The sequence below is a fragment of the Nilaparvata lugens genome, chromosome 5, assembly GCF_014356525.2.
Source record: "Nilaparvata lugens isolate BPH chromosome 5, ASM1435652v1, whole genome shotgun sequence".
Taxonomy (NCBI): Eukaryota; Metazoa; Arthropoda; class Insecta; order Hemiptera; family Delphacidae; genus Nilaparvata; species Nilaparvata lugens.
The window spans coordinates 50,604,224-50,618,570 of record NC_052508.1 but is presented as its reverse complement, the minus strand read 5'-3'; the positions used below and the strand labels follow the sequence as shown (position 1 = coordinate 50,618,570).

The following is a 14,347-nucleotide window of genomic DNA, read 5'->3' as shown; positions in this document are numbered from 1 at the left end:
AGAAGACTTATCTGATTGGTTCAGAGTAGGCTTTTTCGAATCGAAGGCTTATGTGATTAGTTCTGAGAAGGCTTCTTCGAAAAGAAGGCTCATACGATTGATTCTCGTAGAATTTAAACACGATTAAAATTTAACAGTCCTTTGTGCAATCAGCACTATTGGTGATAAAATATTATCAGGTGATATTTTTTATAGAATTATTAGTACTACTTATCAAGTAGCCCTGTAGAAATAGATATTGAGCGTTAATAAAAAAAAACATATAAACTACATGAAAAGTATTGAAAAAATAGGCAATTAATATATTTTATGGAATTTGTAGAAGTAAAAGGGGGATAAATGAAGAATGGAATTTAAACTTGAAAGGGTTGATAAAAAATAAACGTCTAATGAATAAATAACTATAAAACATAAAATCTTCAATGTTGAACTGTACCTAAATACGGTAATATCTCACATTATATGGCTTGTATGTGAACATATATACAGTATTTGTATTATATTGTTAAATTGTCACATTTATGATCATTTTTGATGGACGTATTGAAGATCAGGTTGCAGTTAAGAAGTATTTTTCATATTTTACTGTGTAATTTTTTTAAGTTTGAAGTAAAGAAATATATACTCTCATATTACTGTGTAATAATTTCCCATTCTTGCTTAAACCCCAATTTTAAAGAATTTGAATGTAATTTTCCGATCAGTGCTTGCAATATAATTTTTGAAATCATATATCAACCATGGGTTCAAGCATGAAGCATGAATTTCTAAGCCTATCGCTGTTGAATGGTTCATTCGATGGTTCGTTCACGTTCTGCCCAATGTCCAATGATTTTTCTCCATGAAAACTCTATTTAATATTGTTTAAAATAGGGTATCCATTGGAAATAAATTTTGTGTTCTGTTAAGATTCACTTCCAATTCCAATTGTAATTATTGGTTGAATTATGAGCATCGATGCTATTCATAAAGAAATCTGACAGTTGGAAATGAAGTGAGTTTCTTTATTCGTTCATAATATTAGTTCCTAATAGGCGTACATTTATTTTTGTAAATATTGTTCAATTGAGGCCAAGACTTTCAACTTTAACCATGAAATATCGTTCAACTCCTAGTTCACATTTATTCATTTATTTATTTATCACATTGTGTACAAATACTTGACATGAGGAAATGCACAACAGGCTCATGTCCAAAACTGTCCCATTTCCAATTTATACTATACTGTCCAAATCAAAATGTTGGTTATGTCACTCTCACTTTCCAAAATACAATTAATTTACGCTCTTTAATACTCTGATAAACGAGCAAATTTTAAATCAAATAGATACTATTAGAGTCTAGAATAAAAAAATCTAGAACAGTAACTTAATAATTATTCAAGAAGTCTAAATTTTGAATAAAACTAGAAATTTTTGAGCTGAAAACTTTACACTTTATAATATTCAGACTTTATCCAATTTATGTTCTTCAAACTATGCATAAAGAAGGGTAATCTAGCTTTCAAACTTTGAAAACAATGAATCATTATTCATTGAATAGAACTTCAAATTTCATTCTGTAAAAGAAGTAATGTACTGATACACATAAGTTATAAGTTTGTTGCAATACATGTTGGGCTCCATTCGATGCATGAGTAGCGGACATGAAAGTTAATCCTATTATATTAATTTTCAAATTCTAAACACTATTTGTTTCCAATTCTATTACTATCATTAATGAAATCAATTAATTTGAGATTTTAAGTTTTAAACTATTACCTTAATTCGTTTCTACTCTAAATTCTGTTTGTGCAGGCATAGAAATGTTGGACACGATGAACTCAGTCAGTTATTCAGTGGATGGCTTGGAAAGATTCAAGTGCGGACGTTGTGGCAAGTCGTATAGTACCAATGGTAATCTGAAACGACACACTCAGTTCGAATGCGGCATGGCGCCAATGGTCAAGTGTCCCTACTGCACATACCGCGTCAAACAAAAGTCCAATCTCAAAAGCCATATCTTTACAAAACATCGATCTTTGATGGATATATTATCACTAGCTCAATGAATGAAAAGTCAATTTATTTAAGAGACGGGAAATCGAAAGTCATACCAAAAGTTACAGTATAGTTTATATTGAAGTACTGTTATCTATGTTCAAGAAGGTGAATAAATTTTATTTCGAAAAAATTCTAAAGAGTTGGTATTAGTTTAGAATCTCTACGAGTTGAAAGTTTCAAGTTTATCTCAACGTTTTATACATGAAGATTTTATACAATCAAGTTCTCAAAGATTTTATTCCAAGTTCTTTTACATACTCTATACATTTTATTATAACACCAATATACATTATGAACTAAAAGGATGGCATGAAGAAAGCCTATAAATTATTACATTTGAAGACAAATTAATAATTTGATTATAAGAAATATAGTTTCAAGTCCAATAATTTTTTTTCTCAAGAAGAATTACTAGAATTCTCATAATTTTTTATCACTGAATCAGAGAATCAGATAAAATTATTCATTATTGAATATATTGATGAGTTGTCTGTCTTTTTGCTTGAAGTTTGCTAATTTCTGTTACCAATTTCATGAGATTCAATATTTTATTATACACTATTTTGATTTTTTTTTTTTATTTTCAATGGATATTGTGCGTTTTTGCTTTTTTGTACTCTGAATAAATTTCTGTTTTCCTTTTTATTTGTAAATTAGTCTATTGTTTTTTTTTCATCACCAATTCATTCCTTCTCCATTATGTACCATATTATTCAAGCAGAATAATTATTGCTCTTCGACAAAGGTATAATTTGAATATATTTTGTATTATCAAAATATAATTTTTAGTAATTCGCTTCAAGGATTACTTCTGGTGATAGTCTTTACAGTTTCCTCTGAATTCTCATGAATCTTGACAATTCAAAGTAAGTCCTAAATCTTGCAATTTTGAATCTCAGATATCAGTTTGTGAATAGCTAAAGATTCTCTAGATCTAGAAATAGGCTACTGCTTCTGAGATGATGTTCTTTTCACAGTCTCCAAAATGAGGCTGAGAATGATACCCCAATTCTTTGCATTCTGTATTCAAATAACCATTAGCCAAATTATTCATCCTAGATGAATTCATCAATCATTATTGAAATATTTTGCAATGGAGCAAGTAACACTAATGTGAGAGTTAAAATTAATAAATTGTAAGATCCTATCTAACCCTTCGATGAAAAAAGGTACGGTGTATTTTGACTAGCCAGTGATGTACGATATTGAATTGAAGCCTCCTTATAATCCAATGAGTAAACCAATGTGTACAAATTCCTTGTTTTTCATTTGTAAATTGTGCTTATCCCACATTTACAACCAATCTCATATATTTGCATTTCTAGTGAGTTGTGCATTTCCTGCATTTCTTGTCACCAATCTAACAAAATGCTCTTGATTCTAGAAACGTTTGACCTGGAAGTTGAAGCCAATGGTGGGAACAGCTTCAGCTTGCTCACAGACACAGATCGTTATAGGACTTTGCTAGATGGCAGATTTCAGTGCATGACCTGTGCTAGGAAATACAAGAACAAGTGTTCACTAAATAGACACCTCAATTACGAATGTGGACAAGAACCCGTCTTCAAATGCACTCAATGTCCGTTTCGATGCAAGCGTAAATTTATACTGCAGAACCATTTCATCTGCAAACATTGTTGAACTCCTTCAGTTGAAAGTGGAAATTAAAACTGCAGAATCTATTCCTGCTGAATCTATTCGCATTGCAAGACATCATTTATAAAGAAAATAGTTTCTCTGCGAAAAAAGGCGCATTATTCAAGTCTGAGTCAGTATAATATGAATCTAGTGATCTATCCTCCTCTTGAAAAACAGGTTATAAATCTGTAATAATATTCTCTAGTCATCAAGTTTTTGCATGCCACGACAAAATAATTATAAATATTCGTTGTAAAGAATGAGGCAGCTTATTGGTGCTATCAGCTCTGTTGATAATAAAATAATTTATTTTTTTGGAAATTGCGTTCTCAATAGAATCTATCCTTATTCCATTTGATGCTCCGCATATTGTCTAAATCAGATGATGGTTCACCAATTTGATTTCAGATTTATATATCAGTGATTACACATAATAAACCAGAAATAGGGAAAAATCGCCCCTTGGAGCGAGACAAGAAGGGGAATTTACTTTACAGGAGTTATATAGAGTACTTGATAGATTCCCACTATACTGTAATAAGTTGGGCCTACATTTTCGGAACTTATGGACGAAATGATGAACCTTTGTATAGTATCATTATTTTGCATAGATTACGTTATGCATTAGGTACATAATCTATCAATACTTTTGATAGATTTCGCAGGTGTAGAGCAATCTACATATATTACACGTAATATGCATATTGTATACTAGCAGGTAATCCGTGCTTCGCAAGGGTATTTTTAAAACTTGACAAACTGAAAACTTGACGTAATGTGAAATCTAGAAGAATTGAAAATAGGCCTATAAGAATCCTAGGTTGATTAAAAATTTATATGCAACATTTCAAGTAAATCAGTCCAGTAGTTCAGACAGGATGATGCGTCAAACATAATTTTCCTATTCTTTACATATGTGTATAGGTGTTTAAGCTAGTTCTTTCCTTTCTGAAAGTACTACCATACCTATAGGCTAAATAATTAATTAACTTGATTGAAAAATTTTACATTAAATAATTATTTGATAAAATCCAAGTTCAATCGTAATGAAAACAACTTCCTTCAAAAAATAATTTATAATAATACGTTTCGAGGTAAAAAATTGAGAACAAAAAATTAAAACTTCTTCGGGACTCAAACCGAGTACCTTTCGCTTTGAAGCCGAGCTCTTTACCCTTACGCCACGAGTGCTATTGGAATGGATTGTCTTTTAACAACCTTATAGCCTCCATCACATTATCTTTACTCTTACTGGAAGAGTTTGTGTCATCCCGTAGCCTACTTATCTTTTCAGTGATAGAATGGAAATAAATGTGGCATATTTCATTTAAAAAATATTCAATTCGACGCATATTATTTAAAATGTTTGTTCAAAAAGCTTAATAATGTAGCTCTTCAATTGGGTTCAACAAATTTTCGTTTCTGATACACGGATTTCAGTAGTCTACATACGGTACCGTACCTAACCTTCATCATACTTGAAATACATCTCTTATGTTAAGAAAAAGTTTTCAATATTTTACCGATTTAGGAATTTTTCAGCGGAACAATATTGTATGTTGGCTATATTAATGTATTGATTTCATTTAAAATCAAAACTCTTACATAATTTTATAACATAATATTTAACTCACTGCTCGTACCGGCGGCGGTAGTGTTGAATGGCACAGTAGATGATTTTCAGTGTTTAATATCGTATTTATAGATGACAAAAACAGCTTTTCGAGAATTTGAAAGATTGAGAACAAATAAAATGTTGTTATTCAAACTTAACAACTCATAATAATAATTATAATATTATCACAATCGCTATAAGCTGCCATCATTTGTATCAAAACTCCGGTACTGAAACATGAGCTTCCTGTATCGAAACACATATTGCAATACATTGTTACCAGCGTATCAATTCCTCTATGAGCTTCCTTTATACAAACACATCTACAACAATGTAGGTATGCCGTATGATGTTCCATGAATCAAATTTAAACATTAATTCTGAAAAATCTAGAAGGAAAATTGAAATTTTGGCTTCGAGGTGCACGAAATTGATATTTTTAGAATCTATGTGCAAAATTTGGAAATCTGAATCAATCCCCTTTTTTCGGTATGCAATCCACAAAGTTAACATGTCTTGATGCGAACAAACACAACCCTACTCTCTTTTATTATATAGATTATATAAAACATTGTAAGAAAAGTTTCCATTGTTCAACTTATATTCCCATCAAATTACAGATTCTTCTGCATACATCTTTTCAATCATGCCTTATAAGCTCCTGCACTTGCCTAGCTCATTCTTCTAGCAAGCTGTACACTCTGATATTCCTGTGATTATTATTAGAATTATTCTGTAGATTATCCTACTTTCTACCTTTCATGATAAAAAAGTAATCCACTGCATCACACTGCACCCTTATTTTTAATGATGCATTCCTATTTATTTATCTCTCTTCATTATTTCTCTCTTACTCTATTGCAATAAAAACTCATACTGCACCAGAAAAGCCACATTCCTAAATCCTACTACTTAATATAGTACTGTTTTTTCTTCTATTTCTCAAGTGAGGAATTCATTGCCACAATACTGTCATCGTATTTCTAATTACTTTTTCTTTCATTTCTTCCAAACCCTATTATAATACAGAATACTGTAATATGACATATAATTTGTACATTACTTCACAAGATAATGCATTACTCAGCACCTCTAATTCATGACCCCCCAAACTTTAGTATTTTTTTTAGTATAATTTGAGTGGATTTTTCGACAATATCTCAAGTCTCTTCAATTAGTATAATTTTATTAACTAACTCAAATTTTCCGATTACAGACGAAGAGATGTGCTACGTACAGTCGACAATGCTGGATCCATTGAGTTTTTTGAGGGACGTTGGAGTCGAGACAGACAGCATGGAGGGAGTCGTTGTAAGAGAAGGAGGATTTGGAGGAGGTTGTGAAGGAGGAGGATGTGTAGGAGGAGGAGGAGGAGGAGGAGGTTCATCAGACGACGATAAGTTTGTGTGCGCCGACTGCGGACGCGCATACACGCACAAGCGCAACCTCACCTGGCACCTGAAGACCGAGTGCGGCCAGAAGCCGATGATCGCCTGCGAACTGTGCAGCTTCAGGAGCAAACGCAAGTTCAGCTTGATGCGGCACTTGGCCAGCAAACACAACGTGTGGACGCCGGCGCCTGAGCTCCAGGTCAGGCAGGTCGCAACCGACCGGCAACAAACTGGAGTCTAATTTATGAATGGTAGCTTCAAGTGAAGGGACTGCGTTTGATAAAAATCACTACAAATCTCAATCTATCAATGCCCCAGGTAATAAGAGCTTCTAGGAGCTCTCAGAATGCTTCTCTCTTCACAATGAATTGGAAAATAGGTTCAAGTGAACTAGACCGTTTTTAATAAATATAACGTCAAACCTTTATCCATCCTAACCTTGCCATAGGTGAGAACATTTATATAGGACCTTTCAGAAACTTACTGGGTAATAAAATTTATAATTTTTTAATATTAGATCCATGTAAACTATTCAATAAATATGAATACAAGCTACAAACGTACATCCTACCATGTCAGAATGTCTCAACCTTTATCTGAACAAAGTGATCGTCAGTTTATAAATATGAACTTCAATCGTATAGGGCTGTGTGGAGAACAAATAATTGTTTAAACCTACTCATGAGTAAAATCATTGCCACTTCTAAAATTAAATTAATTCTTCTTGAAATTATTATCATCCAATCATTACTGTACGATACGAGTAACTTTCCTGGGCTATGGTTTCGAAAATAATTTTCAAATACAGTAGTTGCTGGTCCATCCAAGTAATATGTTCTAGAATACATTCTAGGTACATTGAGTTCATTGAATTTCTTCACAAGAACAACTTCAGAAGGCATGTTTCTGATTATGTTCCTACAAAAACCTCATTTATTCTAGTAAAAAACGGGCTGGATTAAGTGTTCTAGAAGAAATTTAATTTATTCTAGTAAAAAAGGGTCTGATTAAACTTATGGGTAGGATCCTCGACTAGAACTTTGAAAATGTAGGTGCAGCGTTTGATTTAACTGAACTTTACTTAAACCTCCTAACCATGACTTTATTGCTTCCATAGATAATAGTGACATACTTTGACTTGGTACGTATTATCAGTTGATATCAATGCAAGCTTTATTTAAACGTTACGTAATTTGTACAGAATTAAATTATCATTAGATCATTTGATTTTTTTTTGAACAAAATGTATTCTATGATATATCAGTAATAATTTTATTGTTCAATCTTCTTCATCATTCTGTAGTCTCATTGATTAGTATTAAAAGTCTCAAATGAAATTTTGATGATGCCAAGATTCCATTGAAAATATATCGGTAGGTAAATAAACTGTTAATAACATGTAAAAGTCATATTAAACATGTCACGACGTGTTTATGACATTTGATAATGATTTTATGAAGCTAATGATATGATACCAAAAATATTGTTCAACCTAACATTGAACCACCCTTCCATCTTAGATTCTAAGTTTGATGTACTTACAGAAAAAAGTGATTAACCTAGTTGTAGTTTATTATTATTAAGAGTATGAATAATTATTTTTGTAAATCCAAATTCTTTTAGTAATGATTAAGAAATATAATTCGTACTAGAAGTAGTGGAAACCTGATAAGTGCAATTAATCCTTTTCTTAGTTGCAAAGTACCTAACCTACCATTGTATTGTACCATTATAATGTTGAAACAATAATATATTATTATTCAAAGGTGTCGATTATTATTCAACTCTTTTTTCACCTGAACTATTTTATTTCGAATCGTTACTTGTAGTACGTTACAAATTATTTATAACTTATTGTACATTGTTTGTACATGATGCCAAATCTAACATCTATTCAAACCAAAATTGAAAGTAGAGAACACAAACGAGTTTTCATGCAATCTTAGTAGCCCATTCGTTTGTGAACAATGTACGAACAAATATTTATGAAATAGAAATAATTGTTCATATTAGGCCTAATTCCATTCAAGTATATTTTTCTCATAAATTAAACCGTTCCCCTCTTTACTGTAGTATGCACTATATATAGGTATTAAATATTATTGCAGTTCTGAATTAAATATTAGCATTGCCTGAAGAGTTCACACAAATGTTTAGAATTTCAAGTTAGTTAATTGCTCCCAACTGTGCTACATTTCCCAACAGTAATTCATAATTTCCTATAAATTAATGAAATCTTTGTGTACTTTACATATTTTAAATATTACACAATTATGTACTTTTTGGATCACTTTAAATAATTTATACTTATTTCTCTACTACAATATACACTGCTAGATAGTTCTTCTGGTTCATTTCTGTTTTGCTTTATATTTCAATCCTTATCCAGGTATTTGGGTTGCCCAGACTGGGGTTAATAAACTGTGCACAATCACTGACTCCTTTCAACAGTGTTACATGTTTCAGGATCCTATGGAAAAGATGTCTTATATTATTTTGACAACTCTGACTCGTCGCTGAATAAAGATAAGTGTGAATGCTTGACCTGTGGAAAGTACTACAAGGATCAGAAAATGCTCATTTGGCACCAGAGATATGACTGCTCCATCGGTAAATCTTTCTCGTGTGAATACTGTGAATACAAGTCAAGGAGAAAGTTCAGCTTAAAAAGACATGTATACTTCAAACATCATAAAATATCCGATTTTTGATTCATATATTATTTCGCTTCTCGGCCTGTTGGCTAAGATCAAAGTGTAGTATTTATTTTAGGAAACTTAATTTTATTCTTATATTTTATTCTTAATTTTATATCTTCATAGATATCTTATTGACAAGCGCTTGTGAGTTGTGATAGAGTAGCTCTCAGTGGAGTATTTTGGTCAGGAATACCAGGAATGCAGTAGATCAATCTCTGTGAATTTCTATCACAATCATATCTATAAAAACTTCTATAAAACTTTGGAAAAAATTATGTTTCTCTTGTTACGGCTTGATTTTATAATTTATTAATTTATTTATCAACTTGTTGGGTTTTATTTCTTTTATAGTTGGCTTTTCTTTTACTTTTTATAGTGTTTTCACTTTATGATCCATCTCCTGCTACAGTGTTCATCCTATTTATCTTACAGTGTTCTATCTATTTTGTTATTTGATGCTCATGTTATTTTGATATTACATTTTTTCAAATCTTATTTATATGTTCTTCTATTGTAACTCTCTCTGTCAAATTGGTGCTCTACTATTGGAAGTTAATGAATAAATAAATAAATTGTTCAAGAAAATATAATTGAATATTGGCTACCTACTATATTCACTGTTCATGTTTTTATTAATTTTTCATTCAACTATGCTACTTCTTGTATTCAATATAAAAATATTAAAGTTTTTCTTTATTCGCTCCACTGTGTTCCAAGTTCCAACCTTGGAGCTTATCCGCCTCTAGTTCAACTTCCCTTTTATTCACTCACTCTTTCACTATTGCCATTATTTCTAACATATCACCACAATATCAATTTAATAGATTTATTATTTTCAACATAATTGTAAATTGTGTTCAGGATACGACTCAATCATCCTTTTCATTCTACAGAAAATTCAGTAATTCTTTAATCACTCCATCTTGCTTCGACTGTCTGCCTCTGGATTAAATTCCCATTCATTGATTCACATTCTATCCTCTCTATCATTTTCAACATTTGAACACGATGCCAATGAAAGCTCTGCATTTTTTGAACATATTGAGATTCATGTTACGGTCAGGAGTCAGGACTCATTAAAACTTTCCATTTTTCATCAAAGAAGATGAAGGTTACTAGTGTTTCTAGGTAATAAAACTATCACGTAACACTGTAAAAATTAATGAATTCTTATTCATTCATAATTATAATCTCTAATTTTCGGATCTAAATATTTAATTGATTTTAATATTTTAATGAAACTTGGGAATGTATTTGTGTCCATTAGCTGTATTAAAATTACCTTTAAAATTCAAAATCGATCATTCATTTCTCTCGGATTATTCTTGGAGTGGAAACATCTTTGGCAAAAACAGAAATTTGCACTATATATTTTTAAAATTGTGTTAGGGCTTTGCCTGGTTTTTCTCTCTGTTTTTTGTACGTGTTTTTGTCATTAAATTAAGTAATATAATAATTATCTCTGAAACATTTTCGAGCTATCATATTGTAATTGTTATGTTTTGGACCAGGATTGAATGTAACACTGAAGGAAGTGTATGTTGACGGAGAAGTGCGTTACCAGTGTGACAGCTGCGACAAGTGCTACAAGAACAGAGGCACTCTGTTGCATCACCTGAAGCACGAATGCGGCAAAACGCCTCAGTTTGAGTGCACTGCTTGCAACTACAACACGAAGCGCAAGTCCAACCTCAAAAGACACTTCGTTATTGTTCATAATGATATTCTATCTCCTGAACTTGGAAATTTCAAATAAACTTTTTCCCTCATCACATTGTAAGTTGCAGACAAAAGATTTCAAACAATAAAACTATTATATCGTCATTAAATACCCAATATAATTCTTGTGATTCAAACTGTAGCCTATGTATTCTGTAATACATCATGTGTTTTTTTTTCGTAATATATTTCAATATACAAATTTTGTATTCTGTTTGTCAAGTACAAGTAAAGCGGAAGTCCAACTAGAATTAGACACTTTGTTTATATTCCTAATAGTCACTCCCAAACTCATAAATTATTTTCTGTGATATAGTAGGCCTACATTGAACTCAAAAATGTAAGATGTTGTATTCGTGAATTTTATTTTACACATTAATTTTTTTTTTTTTTTTTTTTTGAGAGAGAAATGTAAGCTCAAGTTCAACTTCAGGCGACTTTTCATTTTATTTCATTGTTTTCATTTTATTATAGTCTCTCGTAAACTCATAAATTGTCTCCCAATTTTGAATGATCAATTTCTCTTGTATATTATTCTGTTCGAGTTTTCTCGAGTGCACGCGAATTTTCAACTTTCTGGCAAAACTTAATTATGTTACATAATTATCTCCTCAAAAATCAGCATTTGTTTTTAATACAGTTCGTTACATTTCATAATTCATGTTGTTTTATATTTCTGCTTTTCGATACCCAAATCCTATATTTCGCATATTCAGTCATATTTGGTGGAGTGTGATGCATTTATCCTTCTTGATATTATACTTATTAAGTACTCATGAAACGTGAATGATGATCAACAAATAGAAAATAATTCAATAGGCATAGCAAATATATTGATAAGATTAAAATTATAACTTTTTTAAGCTGGATTCGCACATATCACTATCAGTGTGAGTATTTGATGCAATGAAAATATTATTTCGATAAGTTCTAATATGCGACTATTTGCACTTGGGCCGGTGACGGCTGAGTGGGAATATATTAGTCATATATTAGTCATATATGAATATATTAGTAATATAATAGTCCTATTACAACTCATGGAAATAATATTTTCATTGCATCAAATACTTACACTGATAGTGATATGTGCGAATCCAAGTTGAGCTCTCGATTATTCTTATAAAAAAACTTGTTGATGTCGAATCTCAACAATAGCTTGAGATTTCCAAGTTGCATAAATATACCTATATCACACTGCAAATCTATGAAACAATTTGACATTTTTCAGAACTATTTGTTCCTAGTTGCGTTCGATCACAGTCCATACTTCCTGTTCCATCTTGAGGTTACCTCAAGGGTAGATAAATTCCTACCAAACCTATACTAACAAAACAATTATGTTAAATCATTATATTACTGTATGTAATTCTCTATGTTTTAATAATGAGAAACAGATTTTCCTGTTATTACTGTTTTTGGATGAATAAAATCTTTTTCATTTCATTACAATTATTGCTTTATGTTGAAAAAATTACGATATCGATGACACCCTTAACAGACCATTTCTTTACAGGGCAGTTTGGAGTGTGCTCAAGCTCGGCAGATTTTGCCTCTTTCCGGACGAAACCCTTCAGCTGTGATAAGTGTTCCAAGTCGTACATCAATCGGGGTCACCTCAGAAGACACTTGGTCTACGAATGCGGCAAACAGCCTCAGTTCCAGTGTCCTATATGTGCCCATCGTTGCAAATTGAAAGAAAACATGAAAAAACACATAGTCATAAAACACGGTAACATAGTAATTCCGTGAATTAACTGAATATACTGAAATGATTCGAAAGTAATTGAAAATTTTACGAGATAAGAATGATTTTTCATCATTTTAGCACTCCCTTTTCTGTCAAGTGGGATAAAACATGAACAATATATTCAGTATAAACAAATAGTATTCATCTTTTACTGAGTCATTGTCCTATTCCATTGTTGTCAGCATTGTAATCAAATCAAATCAATGTTTATTCATCAAAAACAATTAGAATACTATAAATTTAATACAGTTAAAACAATGAAGTTTTATGCATTGAATAATTTTTTAATAGGCATAGATAATTCAATGAATAAATATACACCCCACTATAAATGATATGTGTTGGGGAATGTAATGAGCCCTACTCATACAGTCTATTCATCATACATCACAATGAAACCTCGTTTCCATTACCACAGATTCAGCGCTGCAACATGACTAGAACTTGATGGGAACTTGTAATAATGGAAATTTTCTACAACATTGAAACTCGGTTACTCGGCAGTTTCTAATTACGGAGGAAAATTCTACTCGGCAGGAAAATAATTGACTAAATAAATTTACAATTCTGAAAAGAATTATCCAAAAAATCTGTCTAATATCCAAATAATTACATTTTTTACTAATAGTTTTTTCAATAATTACAACTTTCCTTACAAACTGTTACTAATTATTGTTATAGAATTATGTTTCAGAATTTTATTTACTTTATCCAGGCTAATATCCAAAAACAATTAAAAATATTTTCATCTCCTGAATTTAAAGGATTTTATTCTGCTGCTGATGGTGCTCAACCAAGATTTTTAGAAATTTTGGATTATTAAAAATCGAGAGGCTAGGCTCAGAAATTTGTTTTCCATGATTGTGGTAGGTGAATTAATTAAATTGAAATTAATTGAATCAATTATTACTGTACCTGTTACAGATGGCAGGAAGTACGCTTGTCCCAATAACTGTGGGAAAATGTACTCATACAAGAAAGGCCTGAATCAGCATCTGAAGTACGAGTGCGGCTTGAATCCGAACTTCCAGTGCAACTTTTGCCACTTTCGCAGCAAATTCAAATTCAATCTCACTAAGCATATAGCTGTCAAGCATGGTCCAAAATTCGACATGATTTTCGTCTAAAAAGTTCAGATATAGGTTTGCAGGAAAAATATGAAAACCATATGGAAAATATAGAAATAATTCCAATTTCTCATGTTGTTGACAATATTATTGTTCTGGAAATTCTTGATTGTACTGGAATGAAAATGGAAATCAAAGCTCGAAATCTAATCGAAGGAAATCACATTGAAAAATGATGCGCTCAAATATCTGTTGAAATAGATTCAGTAACTTAAGCGGCGTTTACACCAAAGTTATTAACAAATTGTTTATTTCTCCATCCTCATAGATTGTATTAGATTAAACATAACTTATCATACACGTGATGAACATATATGTGTTTGTAAAGTTCCGTTCAATCTAATAGAATCTATAAGAACGGAAAAA

The 14,347-nt window shown here is 31.4% G+C and overlaps 1 protein-coding gene and 1 pseudogene across 30 annotated transcripts in view; both read left to right on the top strand.

The window, feature by feature from the left end:
- The window catches only part of LOC111063080 (longitudinals lacking protein), a 592,348-nt gene that overhangs the window by 319,070 nt on the left and 258,931 nt on the right, over nucleotides 1-14,347 (top strand). The window contains exons 5-6 of one of the 30 annotated variants that reach the window (XM_039428574.1): nucleotides 12,621-12,836; nucleotides 13,779-13,996. The exons of 27 other annotated variants lie outside the window; for them this stretch is intronic. In XM_039428574.1, coding sequence (XP_039284508.1) covers nucleotides 12,621-12,836; nucleotides 13,779-13,981 — 419 coding nt within the window. In that variant the 3' untranslated portion in view covers nucleotides 13,982-13,996. Of the gene's footprint in view, nucleotides 1-6,511; nucleotides 8,452-9,152; nucleotides 9,297-10,896; nucleotides 11,195-12,620; nucleotides 12,837-13,778; nucleotides 13,997-14,347 lie in introns of those variants that run through there. 2 more of the 30 variants (XM_039428576.1, XM_039428575.1) reach the window with 2 other exon arrangements.
- On the top strand, nucleotides 9,410-9,580 carry LOC120351725 (annotated as a pseudogene).